We start from the raw sequence: 11,727 nt of genomic DNA on the forward strand, positions 1-11,727 counted from the left end.
TTCGTATAGTATATATGGAAACGACAATAGAATCAAATTGTAAAGAATATTCTCTTTAAAGACATTGCCTTAAAGCAAATACTTTCTTATCATAAATCAATTTTTATCCTTCTTCATCCAGTCATTCAATGTATGTCAAACGAAAAACACATTGTTATTAAAGCTATTCTTTAGCTTCGTCATACAAAGAAATCGTGTATAAAACTAGACTCGACTCTCACGTCGTCAATAGAGAGATAAAAGCAAAGCTATTAAGAAGTCGACCTTCGTCTCTTTACGCAATTTCATTGATCCCGTTCTAGCGACACGATCTCTGTCAACGTGTAAGGTCGAACGAGGAACACTAGGGAACACGGACACCAGTGAAAGTACGGTAGTGCTTTGGTAATTGGCCGCTAGTCGCGAACGAATCTACCCAGTTAGCAAGGAAAGATCCATACCAGAACCGTTTCGTAGAATTGAAGTAAAGTAATTAGTAAACTTTTTTACATCTTAAAAATGATCTTAAAATTGCAAATTAATAAAATATGAAGAACGAACAATTGCTCGGTATTTTGTTTATCCTGCTATTTCCAATGTTAAAAAAGATAAAAGTAAAAGAATTAAACGTCCACTCTCGAAACAATCGAAAAGAAAGATATAACGACTGGTTTTTAGTTTAGGTGAGCAGGGACATTTCCAAGTGGTGGGGATACGGAGGGCGAGTTAGCAAGGCAAAACCTCGGTCAGTTAGCAAAGTGCAACTATATCCCACCCATGGTTGCTCGATCGGAACTCGTGCACGCGTGCAAGAGGAAGGGGTACGAGCGCGAGTATGGGTATCGGTACACCGAGTTACCCACGTTGCTAGGTAAGATCGCCGCGCGTAAAATCGCACAGGACAAACCCCGACGGAATCTGGACCTAACGCCACGGAATACATATATACGAGTGACAGTGGCGGTGACTAAGGTATCGACAGTCACACTCGTCCTCTACAGTTCGACCATCGTCATACAGTGGTGCTTGTATCGCAGTTACTCGTGACTTAAATAGGATATCAAATTTTCGTATACGGAACGAAGGAACATTTCACTTGCTTCGATAAGCTTTTAATCGCGTTTCAGTGATTCATGTTCGTCCTGTAGCTCAGTTGAGTAAATTTCATGTTTAACAAGTTGTTCTCTTCGGAAGATTAATCACTCGCGCGGCGAGACGTATTTTTTCGCGGCCAACGATACTTGTCAACGCTCGCACCACGCATGACTCGATGATTGCACATCGGCGTTTCCGCGATCCGTCTAACTTGCGAAGCGCATCCGCGGTTACCGGCACGTGTTTCACTGAACGGATAATCGTTTATCGTGTCGTAGTAATCCCGTTCCGCGAGGCTCGCGTAATGTCATAATTATGTGATTTGACTTCTGATCGAATATCAGCCCTCGCGAAAGGACTCGCGGTGTGGTTCAGATCGGTAAAAAGAAGAAGAAAGAGAAAAAAGAAAAAGGAAAGAAAGTGGTGATACGATTGTTTGAACGTGGTGAAGTGTTTTCGAATTGAATCTGTTACGGTGGCCAGCATCGCTATTCTAACACCTTCGAAAATGAAATTGATCTTTTCCTTATTAACGATCGTAAGTAGAAACATGATTTTATTATTTTTGTTATTAGAAAGAGTTAGAGTATCGCAAGTTTCTATGTCCGTGGTAATTCTAAATTACAGATATGGTAATTATTGATTTTAGCCGGGGTTAATCAAGTATGCTTCGTATTAACATATAATCAAAATAAAAAATACGAACAGGATACTTGTGCGATATGGTTCGCTTGTTTATTCCAGTCGGTTTAGCGGATGCAGTGATGTAGAACAATCGAGTTCTAAACACACGAGCGTGTGTGCATGTGTCTCACGGTCGAGGCGGAACTTTTACTGTACGTGGTTTAAAGTCAACGTGGTTAGAAACGATAAGGATAACGAGTAACTTTCTAGCCTGCCGGTGAATGAAACGGTTCCGATATAAAGAATCGCCCTAAACCTCATTTCGCTACAATACAAAACTTATCACGTATGAGACGCGTTTGAAGAGGTCTTACTAAACATAGAAAGCTTATGTATATAATTTAATACGTTTAAAAACTAAAGATAAATTCCCTGTGCTGTAAAAATGTCTAATGTAAAAATCTCGGATTTCAAAAGTCGTCGTTACGCGTTTTTATCGACCGATCGAAGATGAAAGTAATTTCGAATCGAATATTTTACAAGTGAATACGCATTTTACGATCGCACACGTGACCACTCTGTGTCAGACATCGTAGCTAGCTCGGATCCGTAGAACGAGTTAGTTTCTTACACCGTGAAAGCTACGAGTGAAATGTAAAACTCAAGCCTGACGTGTATCGTAATATCTGGCGTAAGATTCTCTACGTTTTGTAAGATTGCGTCAGTTGCCGCTGAATTCAAGCTTTTTGTAATACCGGATGCACACTTCGGTGAAAATAAAGGAACGATTAAGTATATGTGTAAATGATCATAAAACGGCCATAATTGTGTAAACGCCTTATCATAGTATCACAGTATACAGGATGATTCATTTTTGTTGATCGAAATTAAAATTACTTTCAATGTATGATTCTTGACTACGAGAAAATTTCAATATCCTAACTTTATCGAAACTGTATGGATACTGTAATTTTATTACGATAATAATGTTTCAAACAGTAAGTACCATTTTCATTTATAACCTATAACTTAACCCACTTTTTTTCCTCAGGGTTGCACATGTACGATATTCAAAAATTGCTTTTCTTCTTTTTATAAGACATTTGTGTCCCAATTGTATTATCATAGAAACGAAAGTTGCTTCGCGGTATATGAACTTTTAGGGTGATTCGGAGATAGATAAAAAGTGACACCAACCGTGCCATGCGATGAGTCAATTGAAAGTGGCATAAGAAAGCTCCTAAATAACGTTCTATTGGGTTGACAACTAAGTGATTGCGGATTTTGTTATTACCACCTAATGACAAAATCCGCAATCACTTAGTTGCCAACCCAATACTAGAATATTACATCAGGTTTAAATGCGTTCACTGATTGAAGCAAATAATTCGGATAACCTTAAAGTTTCCGGCTGCGGTTCTACAGCAATGAAAACAAGCTCGTGAATAAGAACTTGATCTTTCTTTTTTTTTTCTTTGCGCAAACATGATAAATTATTTGAAGTCTGTACAATTGCGAACGCTAACGAGATAGGTCGTTAATAATATTTCCTTTTTTTTTTAGTTTTAATAAAAGCTAGGAGAGCGTAGATTTAATATTCCTTATATAGCGCCGCGAGCCAATGGAACCATTTCAGAGAAGCATGATTCACCGGGGTTCCGCAATAACCGAGTAGAAGATTTCTCCTAATAATCTTTATAGAAATTTTATACAAATAACGTTCTAGTTACGTTAGTATCTCGACGATCTCGTTTCATCAGTGGAAACGTTATTCTCATTAGATGGATAATATTGCAAATATTTTAACCGCTATCGTTCTTCCCGCCGTATCTAAATCAAATCTATAGCAGAATCTAAATTAAGATTTTATGTATTTTGTAACACATTCGCGAACGCATTTTCATTCGTTCATACGGAATATCGAGTAAATATTTCTTTGAATTGTACAATGAAGATGCTCTTCTAATTCATTACGGGCGATGTATTTACGTTGCGATGAAAGAAGGTAAACGTTTCGTACGCTCCAGCCCGTTGCACTTAATCGCTGTTTTAATTGTCTCATCAAGGCCCTTTGAACGTTATTCTCGATTTGGTTTCAGGTATCCTTGGTGAACGCTCATGGCGAGCCTTGCCTCGAGTACGGATGTCCAGGTCGACCACAATACGAACCTTTTGTACCTGCACCTCCGGGGCACACACCAAATTGCGCAAAGCCAGGACAAACGTTCTGTGAAAGTCTCGATCATTATCCTCGGTAAGAAGACGATTTCGTTTAATAAAAGAGGAAGTCTCAATTGCTAGATACGAGTTCTCTATACGCAGGAAAACGTGATTTATATCCTAAGAAGCTTTCGATGAATGTTGAATACTTATTAGATATTAACCCTGCAAAGAATGTAGTTTGAGAAAACTAACAGATATAGTGTTATAAGTTTCATATTGTAGTATCATTATACATAAAGCCAATTATTAATATTTATTTTCTATAAAGAATTATGATATTGAAAATGCAGAAAATCTGGAGAATAAACCGATAATCATTCTCTGAAACGTTCATTTTCAATTCTTTCTCATTTTATTGTACCGCTCGAAGGTTAAACGCCATGGTTCGAGCCAATTATTAATATTTGTTTTCTATAAAAAAAAAAAATTATGGGTATGCATCCGACACTGAAAATGCAGAAAATCTGGAGAATAAACCGATAATCATTCTCTGAAACGTTTATTCCCAATTCTTTCTCATTTTATTATATCGTTCGAAGGTTAAACGCTTACCTATTTCGCTGTTACTTTCAAACTACAGTAAATTTAAGGAATGGGATAATCATTCATGATCTTCTTTCGTTATTGAATAATTATCAAAGACTAAGAGATCACGGTGATCATCATTTGAAAAGATTCTGTCGAAGACTATGTATCTATTGAATATAAATTACATCATCTGTAGGCACATGTGCATACATCTTAAAAGAGACGTTTTTAAAAAGATAATGATCAAGATATACGGACATTCATCTTAAAACGGGGTTTTCTAAGAAATGAAAAAGAAACATAGCCACTGAAAATTATTTCGCGTTAAAAACGATTCTTGAAATGTATACATCGGACAACCTTCTTTCAGATGATAAAGACATTCTTTCGCTCGTGAGCAATAGATTTCGAAAATGACGAACAAATGACATAACACAGATGCCGGATGGGTTTTTGCAAGACTCGCGAAAAAAGCTGTCGTTGTAGTGTGCTACTTACGCGTACACTATGTTCGTGATATACCGCATGGCAGATCTATGATGTCAGGCCTATAATCGTATTTGCATGATAATGCTGCCTCTTAACAGTTGCGCGAGTATTGCACATTATCATTCCAAGGTATTGGTCATTTGTCGTTTATCCTCGGTCAATTAATCGCGCGGAACGATCGAAAAAATTGGATCATTCGTGAGGCACGAGGAGCGAGACTCGCTAAGAAGCTCGTCCGATTCCTTGAGTTTGCAGCAAGTCCTTGTGAGATGTAAAATGAAGAGTCTCAGTATGAATCAAAGTAACTGCAAAAATTAGATGACTTGATATACTTGACGACTGTTTGATAAGAAACTCGATAAGAAACTTGTGTGTCTTTCAAATCTTAGTTATCTAATTATGTTTTTCTAGTTCTTTTTTACGATCTTAGTCTTTTCCTTTCTTTTTTCCTCTTTTTTTTTTTGAGGATACAAATAATTGGAAAAATAACGGCGAATAAAATAGGGAAGGACGCTGTGATACGCGAAACGGATTTCTAGGACAGCTAGTTTTTTCCGCAAATGTACATGAAATTGTTAGACTTTGAAATCATGTAAGACAGTATCGAAAGAAAGAATTTCGTGGGTGGATTGAGCTGTTTCCTCGAATTTCCAAAAGTCTCGCGTCTGCGGAATTTGTAAAAATATGGTTCACCGTCTCGTCATTAATATTCCCGGCGTGTCGGGCGTTACCGTTCCCGCATACGAATCAGCTGATCGTGCGTGGCGAGACGAATTTGAGGAAGGGAAAGTTCCAGGATAGTGAACTTGCTTAAAATTACCCCGACGATATCCTGGAGATCGTCGCGTTCTTGCGTCATCTGACTTCTATTCTGCTCGTGTTCCATCGTAAACAGTTTAGTCGATACAGGAAGTGTGACGAAGAAGAGCTTCGCTAAAGAAGTACAGAAGACTTACTACAATAATCGATAGGATTATTTTATATCTTGTATCTTCATTAAATGTGTCAACTACCGGTATCCTTCTATTTTCCATCGTTTATATCGTTTCTTTCGATTATTTCTGCTTTTAAATTGCTCGTTAACGGATGAAAACGTCATTGGTAAACGAGGAAGAACGAGATTGCAAAAGTTAACTAGAAAAGTAACTAAACAGGTAGAACAACAGAAAGCAGCATCGTATTATATACAATTCATTCGTTCGTATCATTTTCACGATCTTTCCTCTTTTTTGCGCCGGAGCCAGATCGATTCGAAAGCGACAAACGATTACGTAAAAACCGACGTCTTTCCCATACGTTTTATTTCTCGATCAGCGTAGCGTGACCGTGGCCTTGACGCGGTCATGCCCTGCTAGATAATTATCGGAACCGTTACGGATCGAATTGATACTAGGAGCGATTCGAAGTTCCACCTATGCGTTGTGAGGTTGTCCGTGGAACGTAACAGATTTATCGACGAGAACGATCGTTGCTAGTCATCGCTATGGATTTCCATACAGTGCTGTGGATACTATGTTCGTCACGATGCTTCCATTTCCGTGCTCGTGCTTCTGTTCTCTACTTTCAGAAATTAATTTATCGTACACTGAGAATATCGATCGACGATGAACGATTAGAGAATTTATTTTTCCTTCTGAAGACAGAAATGTCAAATAAGTGTCATAGAATAACGAAAATGCGTGTTGATCGCATTGACAAGTGTTGACCAGCTTGAACAAAACGAAGATGCTTGTTACGACGTGAAAGGAATCCTATACGCTTCAGACTTGTTTCAGCACACATGCAAAATACGTATTCAAGGAACAGCGGTTACTTTGAATACTTTCTATTGAAACTACATTGTGTAATTTACAGAATTTCTATAGATATTAGGTAATTGTTAAATTAGAAAGTCGCGTGTTTCTTAAACCACTTCAATGTATGTGTTACACGAATGTTAAAAAGGTTTTTCTGTCTCTTGTCATTGATATCGTAATTGCTATACAATTTTTCGTCTTCGTCGTTTCATTCATCATCTTTGATCGATACCGCTTCTAGATAACGCGATCGTGTCAATACAAGCACCATACACTGTCTCATAAATCTGGATAAATGAACGCGATCAATTACAGCAAATTGGTATTTACGTGCGCTCACTAGAGATTACGGAAGATTTAAGGAAACGATGATTGCTGGTGTTTATCGTTGATGAACGAGTTCTCGACTGCGCGGCACGACGGCGGCATGCCGCTGCAATTGTGTGCAGACGCGTGGTAATGCGGCCTGCATAACAGGAAATGTTAATACCTCGCATTGTCCGCTATTTCCCGCCAATTCTCGCGGATTTTCATCCGATTCAGTTTTTCCCCACAAGACGTCTATCGACTCAAGAACTTCTCTCCTACCTGCTGCGACGACACGCTAATAAAAAAGTTTCCTCGTATCTTTTATAAGAAAAAAAAACTTTAGATATACATACGCATCTTTAAATTTTCTAAACAATTTTTACAACATTGTGAAAGACGAACGACTTTGTTACTCGATGCAATATGATCGAGGAGAATACAGTAGTATCGAAAATATAATATGTATGGAAGATATAAAAGAAAACATAATACAAAAGACAAAAATAAAAAGCTATGGATATAAAAAAACAAAAAATCGTAACATTTTTTTACCATCTCCCCTGTCAAACGACAATTCGAAGAATACGGATGAACGGCATGGAAGAAACGTTGGAAACTACGTTGGTCAAATACAACGACGGTATCGAGATTGTAAGTTAAAACGTTGTGTTGGGATTCGAGGTCAATCCCTGTCTCTCCCGATTTCCGTCGTCCATTGACGAATCACACACGTTCGAAAGTTGGCCGGGCTCGTGGAAGCACCACGACACTGATCGAGATGCAGCCCGCGAGAAAACAGCTTTTAGGCGTGGACCATGAATTAAACATCGGGACATATCTTCTAGCCGGTGTCTTTCACCGGTAGAGAAAGTTCCAAGATTCGCGGGCCTTCGACCACGCACGAAATTCATGCGCGTGTTTGTATGAACACTTCGCGCGGCATTATGGGTCGCGGACTTTTTCAATTCGTTTGTATTTTACTTATCTCGTGACGTGATAATGATTTAAGTATACATCGAAATCTTTCCTTTCCTCCTGTTTCTTCTCTGCAATTGAATGCTTTAAAATCTACCGACGAAGAGCAACTTATTTTAAGAACCGTGAAACATCGAATTATGTTTATCGTTTTCTTTCGTTCTTCTCTTTTCTTTCTCTTTTTTTTTTTTTTGTCTTTTACAGGCTTTTGAAAGTTTCGAGAGAGACGTTAATGTATGTAATCTTTTTCTGAAGTTTCTCTTTGAAAAATAGAAATTAAAATTTTACACCTTTTTTTTTTTTTTTTAAAGAAGAATGAGAATACTATGGTAGAGGAAGATATGAAGGAATATAATTATCCAATTTTCTAATTTCGCTCGAAAACAGTTGCGAGATATAGGAAGAACGACCACAGGTCGTGGAACCCGGCTTCCGCGAATTCATGAATAATCCATGAGATAGATAACCAATTTTTTATTCATTTCTGAAACGATTTTATTAAAAGTTAGGTCAAGAAATCATACGCGACACTTAGTAGCGCGACACGGGTCAAAGATCATTTCGAGGATGCAATTGAAAACCTACGCTTTTGCATTCTCTCTTTTTTATTAATACTTTGTCTTTCTTTGATTTCTATTGCAGACAGTTAATTAAATTTCTTGTGGACAAATGCAGCTTCGACTTCAGTTCTGTATTAAAGGACGAGTCCAAAGAGGACTTCGGTGATTACAGGTATATACCTCTGTATTCATTGTATCCACTTATAGATCAGAAATTACCCAAGCTTTTTCTAACAACGTACATTGCGTTATCCTTCAAGAAAGAATGCAGGTTATCCTAGGTTTTTCATGTCAAGAAAAAGATGCTGTAATAGCATAAATCGTCCATAAAAAATTTAGAACGCAATTTTATAATGTATCTATTGAGACGAAAGAAAGTCAATAAGAAAGTCGTAATGAGATAAGTTCAAGTTAAAACGTAAGTTAAAGTGTAATAATTAAAATGCTAATAATAATACATATATACATAATATGATATAAAATTAATGTAATAATAATCAATTATTATTAATTAATGTAATAATAATAAAAATAATGTAATAAAATTAATGTAAATATCAGCATCGTTCCTAGACTATATTAAACGAGGAATGGATCAAGGACAGAGTGCTTCTGTTCAAGGTCGGTGCCGGATTACTCCGAGGGATATGATTATCAGGCGCACGGGGAGGGTCAGTTTCACTCGTTACCATTCTTGCCGCCGCCTCAGTATCCCGTTCGAGGGCAGCCGCCGCTCATTTACGGGACCCCGACGAACGACACTCAGCAGAATGGGTAATTTCGATGCTAATTTTGCGCCTACCGAATTGTCAACTAAATTGTCCGTTTTCCGTTGGACGAGTAACTCGTGCTCTTGTTTATAGATACAGGTACACGACACCGGCCCAAGGGAATCCGTTTTTACGCGAGGAACCGGCGCCCGCCAAGTTTCATCCTACAGAGCAAAGAGTCACGCCGGATCGTTCTTTTTACGCTCAGCCACAGACTTTGAACTTTGGACAGGGTCAAGCGTGGTGGTCAAACAGGTGATCATGTTTAATATTGAATTTTTCGATTGTAACGATATTGGTCAAATTGTAGTGCTGTAAATTTTGATATAAATTTGAACTGGTATAATTTTTGTAAATTTTGTTATAATTGCGTATATATGTTTATATTTATATTTATTCAGATACGCTAGGAGCAGTAAAATTGCACCACGTACGTCCTACGAAAATCCGTTATTGAAATACAGCAAATTGAGTAAGACGCGCAACAAGAGGCAGTCGAATCTCGATGCAATTCCACTTTGCCCAACGGAGACACAATATATCACTCCGAGAGCGGCTCTGAACAACCAAGGGAACTGGATGTACGTGGTGAATCTTCAAGAGAACGACCGGAAATATTCGCAGGTAGTGAAGAGTGAGAAATGCACGTGAGTAGATTTATTTATAACTTTGTTAGATACGTTTCGAATCCGAAAATTTAAATGCCTGTTGAGATATGAAAATTTAAATTGGAATTGAAAGACAGACAATGGTATATTTCACTGCGATTCAATAAGATTCTAAGATAATTCGAATTATATTTTGATTTTCCTTAGGATGGATGTTTGCAACGGTATCTGTTCCGTTCCTGCGGGATACACCAGTAGATGTCAGCAACAGTATGTCCAAAAGCGATTGGTGGCATTGGAAGGAAGCGGAAACCAGTTGTACACCGACGTTTTCTGGTTCCCCCATGGCTGCGCCTGTGAAATTATAGCAAACTATTGAAAACACGAATGAATCACGAAGTCTGAAGAAATTTCACTTGTGGACAAACTCAAATTGTATATCCTTGTCAGCAAAAAATGCAGTATTACGAAAGTCTTCGTGATGAATTTTTGGGACAAATTATTTTGTCATACTTTGGTATTAAAAAGCAGAAGAATATTGGACCGCCATGATAGCCAATGGATGAAAAAATGAAGAAAGAACTTCTCGAAGTGCGTGATTTATGGATTCGTACGTGTATAAATAATTGAATAATCAATGATTTCGAAGGAAAATTCTTAAAGGAGATCGAAGGAGCTTCAGTTTACATAAAAAGGAAAATGAATTTAAATTATTAATTCTACGTATTAATTAGTTACACGACCTTTATATTTTCTACATTTTTAATTTTATTTCAGTCGTTTCACTTCAGATAATGTTAATACGAGTAATTTAGTAGCACTTAAGTAGTTCGGATATTTATAGATCTTCACGAGATATCTTTTGCGAATTTTTCTGTAGTTGGTAATATAGATGAACACGTGTATACATAAATTAATCGATGCTCATCGCGATTTTATAATAAGGGGGAATAAATCTTAAGAATTAATTAAAACATATAAAAACAGTGGGAGAATAAAAAAAACGTTTCTACGTTATAATGAAACGGGATAATGCTTTGATTCGTCGACAGGTGTCGCTACTTATCTCGAAATTCAAATTGTTACTCAAAGCGCCTGAAGTACAAACTTCGCGAAGTCGTACCTGTTACGCGCTGTTAATTCGCCTTCACTTTGTATCGCTATCATCGATAATTAATGCAGTCTCTGCTATATCTCGTACGACAAAATCACTTGACTTATTCATCAGTTCGTGGGCCATCGATCGTCGCTTGAAACAAACTCCTGGAAACTGGTCTTAAAGTGCAGCACGCGTTGCTACTTCAAGGCCAACATTCTCGACATTTACACATAATACGGCATGCTCGCAGATATTTAGAAAAAATCGGTAAGAGAAAAAAGAATATTTCTATGGTTAAATTTGCCAAGATCCTTTTCTATGAAAATAATCAGGTTCGTGGTCGATCGAGGAACGACGAATCTCTCGCTTCTGCTTCGATAGAGACGCAGCGAAATCCGATCCAAACTTCCAATTTACACGCGATAAACGTCGTTGGACTAGCGAATATCACGCGGAAAGCGATTCACGGCCGATCGTAACAGTTTATCAAGGACAGAGGGCGATATAGGTTAAGCCGCGTGGATCGTTGTGAAACGCGGATGCGACCTCGCAGCCATGAAATAAAAGTATCTCGACTCGCGTCGACCGCGATAAAAAGGACTAAAAGGAGAAGGACAGGGGCGGCGGGAGATGTCGGGGGTGGAAATGGCGCTTGAGTGGCAGGGGGCGGGG

General features: G+C 38.0%; 1 protein-coding gene across 2 annotated transcripts; it reads left to right on the forward strand.

Annotated features, from left to right (window-relative positions):
• Positions 1-802: 802 nt before the first annotated feature.
• On the forward strand, positions 803-10,673 carry spz5 (spatzle 5 Toll-1 receptor). 2 transcript variants are annotated; one of them, XM_033336033.2, is made up of 7 exons: positions 803-1,612; positions 3,798-3,952; positions 8,661-8,750; positions 9,200-9,352; positions 9,442-9,603; positions 9,750-9,995; positions 10,164-10,673. In XM_033336033.2, exons 1-7 carry the CDS (start codon positions 1,583-1,585, stop codon positions 10,333-10,335), a joined length of 1,008 nt encoding a protein of 335 aa, XP_033191924.1. In that variant the 5' UTR covers positions 803-1,582; the 3' UTR covers positions 10,336-10,673. The 2 variants fall into 2 exon arrangements, with proteins under 2 accessions (XP_033191924.1, XP_033191925.1); XM_033336034.2 differs by lacking the exon at positions 803-1,612 and adding an exon at positions 2,330-2,696.
• The last annotated feature ends 1,054 nt before the right edge of the window (positions 10,674-11,727 follow it).

Source organism: Bombus vancouverensis, chromosome 10 (assembly GCF_051014615.1).
Source record: "Bombus vancouverensis nearcticus chromosome 10, iyBomVanc1_principal, whole genome shotgun sequence".
Lineage (NCBI taxonomy): Eukaryota > Metazoa > Arthropoda > Insecta > Hymenoptera > Apidae > Bombus > Bombus vancouverensis.

What these genes read in the sequence shown, in the direction of transcription:
- spz5 (XM_033336033.2), top strand. Translation starts at nt 1,583, where the DNA reads ATGAAATTGATCTTTTCCTTATTAACGATC. An exon ending in AACGACACTCAGCAGAATGG is followed by an intron (nt 9,353 to 9,441) that starts GTAATTTCGATG and finishes TCTTGTTTATAG; the next exon opens with ATACAGGTACACGACACCGG. An exon ending in GTGAAGAGTGAGAAATGCAC is followed by an intron (nt 9,996 to 10,163) that starts GTGAGTAGATTT and finishes GATTTTCCTTAG; the next exon opens with GATGGATGTTTGCAACGGTA.